General features: G+C 42.7%; 1 protein-coding gene across 1 annotated transcript in view; it reads right to left on the reverse strand.

Annotated features, from left to right (window-relative positions):
- The window catches only part of zgc:152891 (polyunsaturated fatty acid lipoxygenase ALOX15B), a 20,882-nt gene extending 6,038 nt beyond the window's left edge, over positions 1-14,844 (reverse strand). Inside the window, exons 1-14 of the mRNA XM_023985409.2 lie at positions 14,585-14,844; positions 14,019-14,178; positions 13,543-13,783; positions 13,212-13,293; positions 7,348-7,437; positions 7,097-7,212; positions 6,789-6,961; positions 6,400-6,543; positions 4,229-4,432; positions 3,219-3,305; positions 2,920-3,089; positions 2,530-2,651; positions 870-970; positions 511-681 (exon numbers count right to left, since the gene is read on the reverse strand). Coding sequence (XP_023841177.1) covers positions 511-681; positions 870-970; positions 2,530-2,651; positions 2,920-3,089; positions 3,219-3,305; positions 4,229-4,432; positions 6,400-6,543; positions 6,789-6,961; positions 7,097-7,212; positions 7,348-7,437; positions 13,212-13,293; positions 13,543-13,783; positions 14,019-14,178; positions 14,585-14,604 — 1,881 coding nt within the window. The 5' untranslated portion in view covers positions 14,605-14,844. The remainder of the gene's footprint in view (positions 1-510; positions 682-869; positions 971-2,529; positions 2,652-2,919; positions 3,090-3,218; positions 3,306-4,228; positions 4,433-6,399; positions 6,544-6,788; positions 6,962-7,096; positions 7,213-7,347; positions 7,438-13,211; positions 13,294-13,542; positions 13,784-14,018; positions 14,179-14,584) is intronic.
- Between the last annotated feature and the right edge of the window lie 787 nt (positions 14,845-15,631).

A 15,631-nucleotide genomic window follows, 5' to 3' on the forward strand; every position in this document is an offset into this window, starting at 1 on the left:
GTGTGCCAAGCTTGTAGCGTCATACCCAAGAAGACTTGAGGCTTTAATCGCTGCCAAAGGTGCTTCAACAAAGTACTGAGTAATGGGTCTGAATACTTATGTAAATGTGATATTTCCGTTTTTCTTTTATACATTTGCAAAAATTTCTAAAAAACAGTTTTTGCTTTGTCATTATGGGGTATTGTGTGTAGATTGATGAGGGAAAAATACAATTGAATCAATTTTAGAATAAGGCTGTAACGTAACAAAATGTGGAAAAGGTCAAGGGGTCTGAATAATTTCCGAATGCACTGTAGTCTGCAGCGGGCTGGGACAGTAGGGGCAGAGTAATGAGGAGGCTGCAGGTGGAGTTGGTGTACGGGAGGATGGAGAGACATCTTGTGATAAGAGACATAAGATGATATTGGGGTGGACTGGGTGAAGTTCAGAGTGATAGAGGGTATTTGGATCGTACATAGTCAGTATTGGGCTGGGACATCAGTCATCAGAAACTGTGTGTGTGTGTCTTACGTAGTCGGCAGCGGGCTGGGACAGTAGGAACAGAGTGATGAGGAGGTTGCAGGTGGAGTTGACGTCCGGGAGGATGGAGAGAATCTCGTCTTCCGTCAACATGCCTTTGGTCTGGGGAGGGGGGTGCATCATGGAGGCTGGGCAGTTGGGCATCCACAGGTCAAAATCCACCTGGAGGGAACAAGAACGGAAATCGGTAACACCTAGTTTGTGTCACAAATGATACCATATTTCCTTTAGAGCACACTACTTTTGACCAGAGCCCATACAGTATGTGTCTTAAGTGAAGATTTGGACCTACGTACTGTATTGATTGATGGGTACAGTTTATTGGTTAATCATGTTGAGGGGTTAATTACCTGAGAGAAGTTGACAGCAGCGTGCAGCGCAGAGCAGCAGTATATAACCATGGTAACAAACTGAGAGAGTTCTGGTTTGGTTTGGAATGACTGTGGGCAACCTGAGGGAACCAGGAGGGGGAACAATGTAGTCAGTTAGTTATATAGTCAGTTCTTTTCAGTTGACATTCAAAAAATGCACAGCCATAGACTTTGAGAAACCACTTCTCATGTAYGCAGTCGGCGTTTCAATTAATCCCAAAGGTGTTTGATGGGGTTGAGGTCAGGGCTCTGTGCAGGCCAATCAAGTTCTTCCACATCGATCTTGACAAACCATTTCTGTATGGACCTCGTTTTGTGCACAGGGGAATTGTCATGCTGAAACAGGAAAAGGCCTTCCCCAAACTGTTGCCACAAAGTTGGTAGCACAGCATCGTCTTGAATGTCATTGTGTGCTGTAGCGTTAAGTGTAACGGCTGTCGTAGTCGTTCTCCTCCTCAGACGAGGAGGAGCATGGAATGCGACCAAGATGGCAGAGTAGTTAGGGTCATTATTAAAGAAAAAATATCAACCAAAACCACAACACCAAACAACGTGACAAACCCGAAACAGTCCTGTGTGCCCAAACACAGTCACAGGAACAACACCCACAAACACCAAGTGAAACCCAGGCTGCCTAAGTATGATTCTCACCATCAGGAAGGAACACCATACGATTGACAGCTGTCTCTGATTGAGAATCATACCAGGCCGAACACCAAATCCCAACATAGAAAATCAACCATAGACCAACCCACCCAACTCACGCCCTGACCAACTAAAATAAATACAAGACAAAGGAAACAGGTCAGGAACGTGACATTAAGATTTCCCTTCACTGGAACTAAAGCCTAGCCCGAACCATGAAAAACAGCCGCAGACCATTTTTCCTCCTCCACCAAACTACAGTTGGCACTATGGTAGCGTTCTCCTGCCATCCGCCAAACCCAGACTCGTCCGTCAAATTGCCAGTGGTGAAGCGTGATTCATCATTCCACAAGACCATTCCACTGCTCAGAGTCCAATGGCGGTGAGCGTTTACACCACTCCAGCCGACGCTTGGCATTTCACATTGTGATCTTAGGCTTGTGTGTGGCTGCCAAACCCATATCATGAAGTTCCTGACGAACAGTTCTTGTGCTGATGTTGCTTACAAGGCAGTTTGGAACTCGGTAGTGAGTGTTGCAACCAATGACAGACTTTTACCGCCTTACGCTTCAGCACTCGGCTGTCCCGTTCTGTGGCTTAGTGGCCTACCACTTTGTGGTTTGTATATGGAGATTGCACATGGTTTGTGCTCAAATTTTATACACCTGTCCAGCAAGGGGTGTAGTGCTGAAATAGCCGAATACCCTAATTTGAAGGGGTGTCCACGTACTTGTGTGAGCGTGGTTGGTGTGTCTCGCGTGTGTGTGTTGGGTGTGGTGTGTGGTGTGTGTGTGTGTGTGTGTGTGTGTGTGTGTGGTTTGTGACGGGCGGTGTGGGTGGGAAGCCTGTGGGCGACCACCACGAGTGTGGCACATGTGTGTGTGTGTGTGTGTGTGTGTATATATATAGTGTAAATTATTGAACAGTACCTTTTACTTTTTTATTGAACAGTAAGTTTCACATAGGGTGTTATTGGTAGAACACACACACCGACCTGAGTGAGGGAGCTGTAGGAAGCCATGTGTGTAGATCTCAGTGATCCAGCTCTGCAGCTCAGAGTCCTGCTCCACATCCTGGTCTCCAAGGTAATACATATCCACCCAGCCACTCACAAATCTGCCACATCGTCACACAAAACACAACAGTAATGATGGTGCTTGTAAAAAGGAAGTGTGTTGTATGTGTGTGTACCTGTACAGTGTGTGCCAGATTATGAGAATTGATGTAAATTAATTGTGTGCATGACTGTATTTCTGTGTGTGTGTGTGTGTGTGTGAGTGCATGTGTGTGTACCTGTGCAGTGCGTTCAACACTCGCAGTGCATCGTGTGCGTAGTAGCTGTGTGTGTGTGTGTGTGTGTGCATGCCTGCGTGAATATGTGTACCTGTGCAGTGCGTTCCACACTCGCAGTGCGTCATGTGCATAGTAGCAGTGTTTGAGTGTGTGTATCCCTCTGTCTGCCAGGTCATCAGGGACACACAGGGAGCGGTAACGCAGACGCTCTGTGGCTCGAGACAACAGTACAGGCAACGCCTCCAGACCACAGCCTACGTTCTGACACACAACAGGAACATGCAATTTTGTGGTTATAAACTAGCAAACATTTATAGGCATATGTACAAAGAAAATGTGTGTACTAAAACATTGCAACTCACACAAACATTTCAAGACACACGATCATACCTTGTCAAACACTCCGTTGGCAGCCAGTAGAGAGGCCCTGGCTTGGATGTTGATCTGTAGTGTGGTTTTTATGTGAGGCATCAACAACTGCAACAATAATAATAATAATAATAATAACAACAGTCAGATTCTGGCTCATGGCAGCTCTATAAATTTCAATTCCAACTGCAAGGTACTAGAGAAACAGATGTGAGCTCACAAGACTTCTGGATGGTTCAGGAGGTTAACTAAACTTTCACCTACGCAGCCTGGTCTATACGTAACAAGTAAACGTAAATCYGGGACACTCAAATTAGTATGATATGTTACGTTTGGTATGTTTATGTAGGATTGAAGGTTATTTAAGGCAAAACGAAAGGAGGTTGTTTGTTCGGGGTGGATGGGTGGGCGTMTAACACAAATGTCTAGCAACCCAGAAGTTGCATGTTCAAGTCTCATCATGGACAATTTTAGCAACTTTGCAAATGCTTACTACTTTTTAGCTGTTTGATAACTACTTAGCATGTCAGCTAACCCTTCCCCTAACCTTAACCCAGGTAATGTTAGCCACCTAGCYAATGTTAGCGTTAGACACCCTGCTACCTAGCTAACTTTAGCCACAACAAATTGGAATTCATAACCAGTAGAGGCTGGTGGGAGGAGCTATAGGAGGACGGACTCATTGTAATGGCTGAAATGGAACGGAGTCAAACGTGGTTTCCATATGTTTGGCGTGTTTTTCGTTCCATTAATTCCATTCCAGCCATTACAATGAGCCTGTCCTCCTATAWCTCCAACCACCAGCCTCCACTGTTCGTAACATATCATAACTATTGCAAATTTGTAACATATTGTASGAATTGCAATTCGTAACATATCATACTAAATGGAGGGAGACATATTTACGTTTACTATGTTACATCTAAACATCCAGGTTGCAGCATGTTTCACCGATCTACTGAGTGGTGGTGTACTTATTAGAACTTTASCTGTTGTATTTACTATTTACCTGTTTATTACATACTATTTACCTGGTGTAGAGGGTGTACTTCTGGCAGCTGCCTGAGGGTGGCAGTGCAACACACCTCTCCCAGCAGGTGGGTTCTGAGGAAGTGAGAGGAAAGCTGGTGGCACTGGAAGTCTGAGCAGCGCACCCAGGTCTTAGCCAACAGCCAATCAGGGCCAGGGTCAGAGGGCAGGAACACTGGGTTCTGAGGACCAGGGGCCTGCTGCAGCTGTGGGTATAATTAGTGGTACAATAGTTTCAGAATTGTACATTTTTGTAGTAGCAGTAACAGTAGTAGTAGTAGTACTAGTAGAATCAAACTAGTAATAGCATCCCCCTCTGGGTTAATAAAGTGATCTACTTTATTACTGCCTGTCAGTATGTACATTACCAGTCAAAAGTTTAGATACACCTACTCATTCCAGAGTTCTTCTTTATTTTTACTATTTTCTACGTTGTATAATAATAGTGAAGACATCAAAAAACTATGAAATAACACATGGAATCATGTAGTAACCAAAAAAGTGTTAAACAAATCAAAATATATTTTACATTTTAGATTCTTCAAAGTAGCCACCCTTGATGACAGCTTTGCACACTCTTGGCATTCTCTCAACCAGCTTCATGAAGCAGTCACCTGGAATRYATTTCAGTTGACAGGTGTGCCTTGTTAGAAGTTAATTTGTGGAATTTCTTTCCTTAATGCGTTTGAGCCAATCAGTTGTGTTGTGACAAGGTAGGGGTGGTATATATATGATATCCCTATTTGGTAAAAGACCAAGTCCATATTATGGCAAGAACAGCTCAAATAAGCAAAGAGAAACGACAGTCCATCATTACATTAAGACATGAAAGTCAGTCAATCCGGAAAATTTCAAGAACTTTGAAAGTTTCTTCAAGTGCTGTGATGAAACTGGCTCTCATGAGAACCGCCACAGGAAAGGAACACCCAGAGTTACCTCTGCTTTTTACATTTTTTAAGCTTTATTTAACTAGGCAAGTCAATTAAGAACAAATTCTTATTTACAATGACCCCGGCCAAACCCTAACCCGGACGACGCTGGGCCAATTGTGCGACGCCCTATGGGACTCCTAATCATGGCCGGTTGTGATAACAGCCTGGAATCGAACCAGGGTCTGTAATTGATTCTAATACTACTGCTGCCTCGCACTGAGATCCAGTGYCTTAGACCGCTGCGCCACTCGGGAGTCCAAGACAGCTGCTGCAGAGGATAAGTTCATTACCAGCCTCAGAAGTTGCAGCCCAAATAAATGCTTCACAGAGTTCAAGTAACGGACACATCTCTGTTCAGAGGAGACTGCGTGAATCAGGCCTTCATGGTAGAATTGCTGCAAAGAGACCACTACTAAAGGACACCAATAAGAAAAAAAATTGCTTGGGCCAAGAAACACCAGCAATAGACAGACCGCTGGAGTCCAAATTTGACATTTTTGGTTCAAACCGCCGTGGCTTTGTGAGACTCAGAGTAGATGAACGGATGATCTCTGCATGTTCCCACTGTGAAACGTGGGGGTGCTTTGCTGGTGACACTGTCAGTGAWTTATTTAGAATTCAAGGCACACTTAACCAGCATGGCTACCTCAGCATTCTGCAGCGATACGCCATCCCATCTGGTTTGCGCTTTGTGAGACTTTCATTTGTTTTTCAACAGGACAATGACCCAACACACCTCCATGCTGTGTAAGGGCTATTTGACCAAGAAGGAGAGTGATGGAGTGCTGCATCAGAGGACCTGGTGTCCACAATCACCCTACCTCAACCCAATTGAGATGGTTTGGGATGAGTTGGACCRCAGAGTGAAGGAAAAGCATCCAACAAGTGCTCAGCATATGTGGGAACTCCTTCAAGACTGTTGGAAAAGCATTCCAGGTGAAGCTGGTTGAGAGAATGCTAAGAGTGTGCAAAGGTGTCATCAAGGCAAAGGGTAGCTACTTTGAAGAATCTAAAATACAAAAAATATTTTGATTTGTTTACCACTTTTTTGATTACTACATGATTCCATATGTGTTATTTCATAGTTTTGATGTCTTCACTATTATTCTACAATGTAGAAAATRGTAAAAATAAATAAAAACTCTGGAATTAGTAGGTCTGTCCAACCTTTGACTGGTACTGTATGTATGTATGTATTTATGCCAGCCAGCCAGCCAAAGACATGATTGGACCGGACTCACTTGGATGGCGATGGGTTTGAGCTCCCCCTGCTGGTTGAGGTGCAGAAGGACTAGCGGGGCGGCGAGAAACTGCTGCTTCCCATTGATTACGTTGGCCGGGACACCTTCCAACATCTCGTAGTCCAGCAGGAAAATAGACCCTCTCTGCCGTGAACGCACAAAGGTGAAGTTTGAAGGTTCACACAGTGCAAACCCAACACACACCTGTGTGGTCCAGTGGTTGCTGCCGCTGACCCCGATACACGTATGCCAGAGTCAGCATGTGGTCAAATACAGCCCACTGCTCTTTGACTGTCGCGTTCCATCTTTCCAGAGCTTTGCAATCTCTTCAATAAAAGCTCAAAATAAAAAAAACACTCACCAGCAGACATAGACACACACACACACACCTCTAGCTCCTGTTCCAGTGAGGATCCGTCAGGAAGGAAGGGGCAGAGAATGTCAGAGTTGATTGACAGGTTGGGAGGGAGGAGGCGTGTCTGTCGCACCATGAGAGGGTTACAGCCGTTCAAACACTGGTAGCCAAAGAACCAGTCCTCAGCCCAATGGGCCTGCACATACTCTTCAAGAGAGGGGGAGGGAGAGAAAAGAGAAGGAAATCAAGGGTTGGGGGGTTAAAGAGAGAGAAAGGACAGACAGTGAGAATTGGCGTGCGTGTGTGTGTGTGTGTGTGTGTGCGTGTGTGTGTATGACATACTAGCGACAGTATTCTGGCTCCCATTGTGGCTGAACATGGTCTCCAGCTCAGTAAAGCTACTCCAGGATTCAGCTCTCTCAGCAAAACCCCTTAGATACTGCAGATTGATGCCTGGGCTGAGAGGACAAATACAATGTGAAGGGGAAGACCAAATGTTGAGGTGAGGACAAACAGAATGTGGATGGCAGACAGAATGTGGAGGGCAAATAGAATGTGGAGGGCAGACAAAACGTTGAGAGCAAAGGGCTGACCTCTGGCGTGTGTAGCTGAGGTTTGGTCCCAGTTCCTTCAGACTGGTCATGTCCACACAGTGAGGGACCCCCTCAGCAAACGTCCTCCACCTACAGGGCAGACCACCACATGACATCAAACTATTGGTACTAAAGGCAAACTCACTTGACTCGTGTAAGAGCGGCTTTGTGTGAATGAGCCTTAATGTTCTACCTTCACACCTCCATAATGCTAACACCGATTTTAGAACGTTATTAACACTAAACCCAGTGAACACCGACTGACGCAAGACCTCCATGGGTTTTGAAAAGTGGGGCGGCAGGTAGCCTAGTGGTTAGAGTGTTGGGCCAGTAGCTGAAAGGTTGCTGGATCGAATCCCTGAGYTGACAAGGTAAAAATCTGTTGTCCTGCCCCTGAACAAGGCAGTTMACCTACTGTTCCGCGATAGGCCKTCATTGTAAATAAGAATTTGTTCTAAACTGACTTGCCTAGTTAAATAAAGTTTTAAAAAATGTGGTTGAACTTTGGTCAGTCTGCCCTGGCATTGATTTCAACATCCACAGTGATTTTGGTCAGGTCCAAACCGGCCTTGATTTGGCCCTAACTTGGTTCAGATGTGGTCTGGTCCAGACCAGCCTTGATTTGSCCCCCCCAAAAATCAGATGTGGTCCGGTCCAGACCAGCCTTGATTTGGCTCAAAGAAAAATCTGACTTGGTCCGGTCTGGACCAGCCTTGATTTGGACGAAGATTTGTTCCGATTTGGTTCCGACCTGCCTTGATTTGGCCCAAGCATAGACTTATCCCACTGAGCACACCACACGTAATTTCAACATGGAAATGTGGGTAATATTTGATTGAGACGTTGATCAATGACATTTCAACCTTTATTCACCCACTCAAAAAGGACTGCCAGAAGTTTGTTATCACTATGCTTTCAACCATCTAAAGCACAACCAAATTCCAATGAAAAACTATGTCTGATCTTTAGTTTAGTTGTTATCTGAATGTGTTATCATTGCGCTTTCAACGATTTAAAAGGACAACATACAATGTCAGATATTTTGTATTTATACAACAACTTAATGTGTTATGACTTGCAGTTGAAATTACATTTAAAGTGCATGGTACAAGTGATCAATGCTGTTCGAGATTCTGTGTAGATTATTATAGCAATTGTGAATATTTCCACAGACCTGCGACCTTTGCACGCTATGGTGAACATGCACACTTTCTACGATTACATAAGAAGACATTTATAGTTAAAGTAACCTCAATGTACAGTGCATTCAGAATGTATTCAGACCTTCTAACTTTTTACATTACACACAATACCCCATAATGACCAAGCGAAAACAGGTTTAGATTTTTAGCAAATGTATAAAAAATAAAAAACAGAAATACCTTATTTACATAAGTATTCAGACCCTTTGCTGTGACACTTGAAATTGAGCTCAGGTGCATCCTGTTTCCATTGATCATACTTGAGATGTTTCTACAATTTGATTGGAGTTCACCTTAGGTAAATTGATTGGACATCATTTGGAAAGGCACACACCTGTTTACATAAGGTCCCACAGTTGACAGTGCAAAAACCAAGCCATGAGGTCGAAGGAATTGTCCGTAGAGCGCGAGACAGGATTGTGTCAGGGAGGTGACCAAGAACCAGATGGTCAATCTGACAGAGCTCCAGAGGTCCTCTGTGGAGATGGGAGAACCTTCCAGAAGGACAACCATCTCTGCAGCACTCCACCAATCATGCCTTTATGGTAGAGTGGCAAGACGGGAAGCCACTCCTCAGTAAAAGGCATATGACAGCCCGCTTGTAGTTTGCCAAAAGGCACTCTCAGACCATGAGAAACAAGATTCTCTGGTCTGATGAAACCAAGATTGAACTCTTTGGCCTGCCAAGCTTGTAGCGTCATACGCAAGAAGACTCGAGGCTGTAATCTCTGTCAAAGGTGTTTCAACAAAGTACTGAGTAAAGGGTCTGAATACTTTTCATGTTTAACAAATTTGGCAAAAATTCCCAAAATGTGTTTTTGCTTTGTTATTATGGGTTATTGTGTGTAGATTGATGAGTGAAAAAAACAATTTAATCAATTTTAGAATAAGGCTGTAAAATAAGAATATGTTGAAAAAGTCAAGCGGTCTGAATACTTTCCGAATGCACTGTAAATACTGTATGTCTGGGTTTGATTAGATCAGCATGAACATTAAAATCTGATGCAATCTGAGCCTGATGAGCCATATATTAAATACATTTTATGAGCCCTACATTAACGACATTTAAAGAGCCCAAGCCCAAAAAAGCCCAAATGAATGTGCCGTTATCCAATACATTTACTGTATGATATAGGCTACTGTACATTACACAAGACAGAAAAACATACAAGCCCATAGATGTAGCTAGCTATATGTTCTCTTAGGTAAATACGTGAAACCAGCTCCAGTAGGCAAATATTTTTTAGTGTGAACTGTATTATTGTGCTGTATTGTATTATACTGTATTATATGGACTGGAATTATGCACAGTGGCAACCTGCCATTCACGGCAGAGCCCCACCTGTTTTGAGCCCCACATGTTTGTTGCCTGTTTGGCATGCTATTTTGGCATTAATACGTGTCACTAAGTTTGCAAACAATTTTGTTTTCTTGAGTAAGGCAGCTCCAAAATGCAGGTGTTTCAGCCTAGCTCAGTGCGTTCTGTGGTGGGGCAGCCAGTGGAAAATATGTGTGTGTAGGGGTTGGTAATGTTCTCTAGTTGCGTCGTGATTGGCTCAGTGTTCTGTCACTCATGAGTCACGACGTCATCGCAAAATCTATGGGGAGAGCTCGAGCTTGCAGGTGCTGCCCGTAGATTTAACATTAGAAGTGCCACCTCCAAAGAATGCTCAAGGTCTTGGCCACAGATAAAATGATGGCATATCACATTATATCTACCATAGCTTGATTGGACTGTTCATGTCAACTCACTACATCTTCTCAAATTCTTAAGCTAGCAAGCTAAGCATGCTATCCGCATTGAATCAAGTCGACAATTCTGGCAAACTCCTTCTTCACTCACACTGTCATAGTGAAGAGAAATTATAGGAATAAAAGCTAATTTGTGCTCATCGACTATCTTACAGAAACATGTAACAACATAGTATGGAATCGCATTCACCAATGAGTGGTTTGACAGGAAATCCGTGGCTAATTGCAAAATTGCACAAGCCATCACTAGCCTGCTTATTCATTGAGATGGTGGCGTGTGGTCCAAGTCTGGGTTTAAGGCGTCTCTTTTCCAAGATTAAAGGATAAGAAAATCCCCATCTCAACCACATCTCTCCTGGGCGATCCATGCTTCAATCCAGCAATTGAACTTTTGCGTGCTCCAAAACCACTCGGAACTCGGAACTGGAATATCCAGGATTCAAGATGAGTTACGACAACTTTAAACTCTGAAAAAAACTAGCCCCGACTGGGAAAATATACGTTTTGAAACGGGTCCATTGTTCCCAACACGCGCAATGCACGTCGGGAACTCCGACTGGCCTCTTATCTAGAGCTCCGACCCAGAAGATCCCATGACGTCTATGATCTAATACCTTGTTTTTTCTCAGAGGTTCCCCAGTTGTCCTGATAATCATACCTAAATGCCAGAGAATGCCAGCTTTGATGACAAAGTTTGATGACAAAATTGCCTAACAAGAAAGGACTGCCGCACCACCTTTCTGTTACAAAGTTGCAGCACGAGCACAACCAAGGGATCGAGTCCAAACATTCTATTGTATGCTGCTGCATAAATTATGTATATACTGCCAGAGAGATATTGCATACTTGATCGCTAGCTACCGAAAGTATAACTAAGTGTATGTTGTGTAGTTAAGCTCTGTTAGTAAAGCCTACTTGCCTCCACCCTAATCAATTGTGGTCCCTTTCCCCCTCATAACTTAGCCTACTGTTCTGACTTGGCTGTGCACATGACAGCCTATATTCTGTTTTAGAGAATGTCAACATTGAATATTGTAAGAGCTTTCCATTGTCTGCTTAATGCCCCTTTATTTATCTTACAGTTTTGACTTGATTATCTGGAGAATACTGAAGTACAAAACGTCCATGTTCCTGAATTCTGTCGCTGTACATTTCAAAAGTGCTGAACAAATAATCCAGCTGAACAGCCGGTGTAGCGGTGGTAAGGATTCCCTCCATGGTGCTGAAAAGAAAGCTCTGCTGTTGGGACAGCTCTATGTAGGACCTAACGTTGTGGGGCACCGTTTGTCACCGCTATAGTGCATTAATGCATTGTTTAGTGTAGTGCTTGTGTTGTTGTAGTGGCTTTGCTGGCAGCATCTAAAAAAAAATGTGGGGACTTTGCACCCACAAGATTACATGCTAAAATTGCCACTGATACGGACATGGTTCAAACCATGACCATGAACCTATGAAAACGCAGAAAGAACATGTGATTCTGGTGAAAGCGCATTTGGCTAAGCAAATAGATTAGAACCTTTGAAATATAATTAGGGACTATGTGTATAATTAGTAAGCTGACAGTGCCATTCGGAAAAGTATTCAGACCCCTTGACTTTTCCACATTTGTGTGTACAGCCTTGTTCTAAATTGATTAAATGTTTTTCCCTATCAATCTACACACAATACCTCATAATGACAAAGCAAAAACTGTTTTTAGAAAATTTTGGCAAATTTATATAAGAAAACAGAAATATCACATTACATAAGTATTCAGAGCCTTTACTCCAGTCTTTTTGTTGAAGCACCTTTGGCAGCGATTACCAGCCTTGAGTCTTCTTGGTATGACGCTAAAAGCATTGGCACACCTGTATTTGGGAAGTTTCTCTAATTCTTTCTTGCATATCCTATCAAGCTCTATCAGGTTGGATGGGGAATGTCGCTGCACAGCTATTTTTCAGGTCTCTCCAAGAAAAGTTATACCATATATGAGATGATAGGTCTACATGCATGTGAACTGCGCTCCATACTGAGAATGGGCTGTCTGTCCCCCCCCCTGAGTCCCGATTCATCATGCAGAAGCCATAGAGAAGCCAGATTTGGGACATCGCATATTCATTTTAACTGTTCCATTTCACGCCATGCTGTTAATATAAATTTTATTATAATTTACCAATTTTACACCAAGCCATTTTAACCAAGAATGTAAAAAAAAATGAATGCGCAAATATTGTACGATCCAGGTGTGCCAAGCTCTTAGAGACTTACCCTGAAAGACTCAGAGCTGTAGTCGCTGCACATGATTCTAACATGTGTTGACTCAGGGGTGTGAATACTTATGTAAATGAGACATTTCTGTATTTCATTTTCAATAAATTTGCCAACATTTCTAAAAACATGTTTTCACTTTGTCCTTATCTATTGTGTGTAGATGGATAAGAACAAATATCTATTTAATCAATTTTGAATTCAGGCTGTAACACAACAAAATGTTGAATAAGTCAAGGGGTATGAATACTTTCTGAAGGCGCTGTAAGTGACAGATGGGAGCGATCTCCCTTTTGCTGTTTTAATTGGAAATATAACTTTTGAATGTGTCAATGTTTTCTTTATTGACATGTAGGTGTAAGATAAATTATGTACGGTTKAAATTTGTCCATAGAAACAACTAMCCAAAGAATAATTTTCAATGTGGTGACTTCAACGTCTGTAAAATATGTATTTTCAACACCCGTAAAATAAGTTTTATCAACGTCCATATGATACGTATTTCCAACGTCTTTTCAAATCCTTTTGCTCGCTGGGAAGTGCCTGGTGGTAGAGTTAGGAGATGTGTTGACAGCGAGCGAAGGAGATGTGTGGTAGAGAAAAGATGATACGAGGAGTGTTGTGTATAGTAAGAGGACTTTTGTTGTGGTTTAGTTGCGATACCTGATGTGCTGCTGTTTAGTGTGCAGATCTTTGAGTCTGTGGTCCTTCAGTGTTTGCACAGTCTCTGAGTTCAACAGACACACTGAGAGAGAGAGAGAGAGAGAGAGAGAGAGAGAGAGAGAGAGAGAGAGAGAATATATGATTCAAATATGAAGGCTACACCACTTCCTCTTTCCATGGTAACGTTACAGTATGTAGTTCTCACAAATTGCCTAGTTCATCAGTGTGACGGAAAGAGCTCTTACTCACACTTCCTGTAATATGTGGTATGACCATGTGATTWYTWTTTTWTTTTWWATGTTAAAAATGTTAATTTATAAAACACTCTCACTGTCTCCATTCCGTAGCTCCACGTCACCATCTACAGACCGGAGCCACCTGCTACAAGGGAAGTGCTCTGCCCCTTGGTGCTGTAGCCCCGCCCCTTCCTCCTGTCTSTCACACAGCCTCCGGACCTCCACCCCCCTGCAGTGCCAGTCCAGGTCCGGGAAACCCGTCCGAGCCTCCAACCGTAGCCGGACCAGAACTACTCGACCCAGTGCCACCTCTGACCACACTCTGACCACACAGGCCTGGAACAGGGATAATGGGATTTTTTTTTTAGGTAAAGCGCTTTGAAATTGGGTGAAAAGCTATCTAAAATGAAATAATGTTTTATTAGACAACACAAACTGCAGGTTAATATACAGAGAGAGGGGGGACAGAGAGAGGGGGGAGAGAAAGAGGAGGAAGAGCAAGGGGGAGTAAGAGAGAGATGGGGGAGCGAGAGAAAGATAGAGGGGAGCAAGGGAGACAGAGAGAACTCACTGATCCAGGTAGGAGGCGGTGCTGGTTGGCCCCAGCGTTCACTGAGATGGGCGGGGTTTCGCCACCCTCTGAGCCAATCAGAGTGAGCCGTAGGATGCTGTATGTTCCAGAGGTGGGGGCTGGTAAGGTATGGACGATCACCTGAAATTCCTCCATGGCACTGGCCATGACAGACGTACACGGACGGACACACACACAAAACCACGTATTTGCATGCACTGAGGAGAGCGGCATTCTTCTGTGTTCGATATTTGAATTGGAAATCATCAGGCCATTRCTGCATCTTGTTCATGACTTGTCAACCATGCTGACTTGACATATCACTATCGTACAATACACAATGTGCAGTACAAAAAAATGGCTAAATGCACATTCATTTCWATGATAGGCTTTGATCACGTTGATACCATAATAACAGTCCTTGTTATGAATAGGCCTATTTTACAGTTTTACAATTCATCATGTGTGGTTATGGTAAATAAATATGYAAAGGTGCACTATGCAGAAATTGCCCAATTTCAGTTTGTGACAAAATAACAAATGTATAGTGTAGAAAGTCATTGTACCATCTAAATAGCTGTGACATCTTTTCAATGACCCCAAATATTGTATTTTCAACTTTTGAAGCTGAAAGTAAAAGATGCAAAAATGAAACTTAAGAACGGGAACCGATTTAAGGCTTCTTAGACTTGCTTTCAATGAGAATGACATTGACAAAAAGTTACATATTGCAGCTTTAATTTAACCTATGTATACTTATCATGACTCAATCAACAGTGCAAAGTTGCCTAATAACCCGGTGTTAAGTTCTATTCTCTAAGGGAAACTGAATAATAAGAGACACTTACCTACTGTTTTCCTATGAAGAACACAAACACAGCATACTGCAACTGCCAGTGAGTTCCTTTTCGAAAGACACTTGTTGGTCTCATAGACTAGAYGTAACATAGTAAACGAAAATATGGGACATTCAAATTAGTATGATACTGAATGTTACGTTTGGTATTGGTATGGTTACATAAGACAGAAGGTTAGTTGAGGCAAAAAGAAAARGAGGGTAGTTGGTCGGGGTGGATGGGTGGGCATATAACRCGAATGTCTAGCGACACAAAGGTTGCGTGTTCAAATCTCATCACGGACAACGTTTAGCTAATTAGCAACTTTTAAACTACTTACTACTTTTTACTTTGCAACTACTTAGCATGTTAGCTAACCCTTCCCCTAACCCTTTAACCTAACTCCTAATCTTAAACCTAACCCCTAGCCTAGCTAATGTTATCCAAATTGGAATTTGTAACACATCATACATTTAGCAAATTCRTAACATATTGTAAATTTTGCAAATTTGTAACATATTGTACATTTCGCAAATTTGTAAAATATTATACGTTTGAAACATTTTTAATAAATCATATTAATTGTAATTYGTAAAATATCATACGAATTGGATAATGGACCTCCACAAATTAATACATACGTAACATGCTAAATGGAGTGTCTCTGGGTTAAGTACAAAATAATACAAAATGCTMTGAGACCAGGTTGCTTGCATTCATCCAACCCAATGCGTGGGTGGATCTTGTGCTTGCTTCCTTCCTGGTCTGTCACTATTA

The sequence above is a fragment of the Salvelinus sp. IW2-2015 genome, linkage group LG4q.1:29, assembly GCF_002910315.2.
Source record: "Salvelinus sp. IW2-2015 linkage group LG4q.1:29, ASM291031v2, whole genome shotgun sequence".
In the NCBI taxonomy this organism is placed as follows: Eukaryota; Metazoa; Chordata; class Actinopteri; order Salmoniformes; family Salmonidae; genus Salvelinus; species Salvelinus sp. IW2-2015.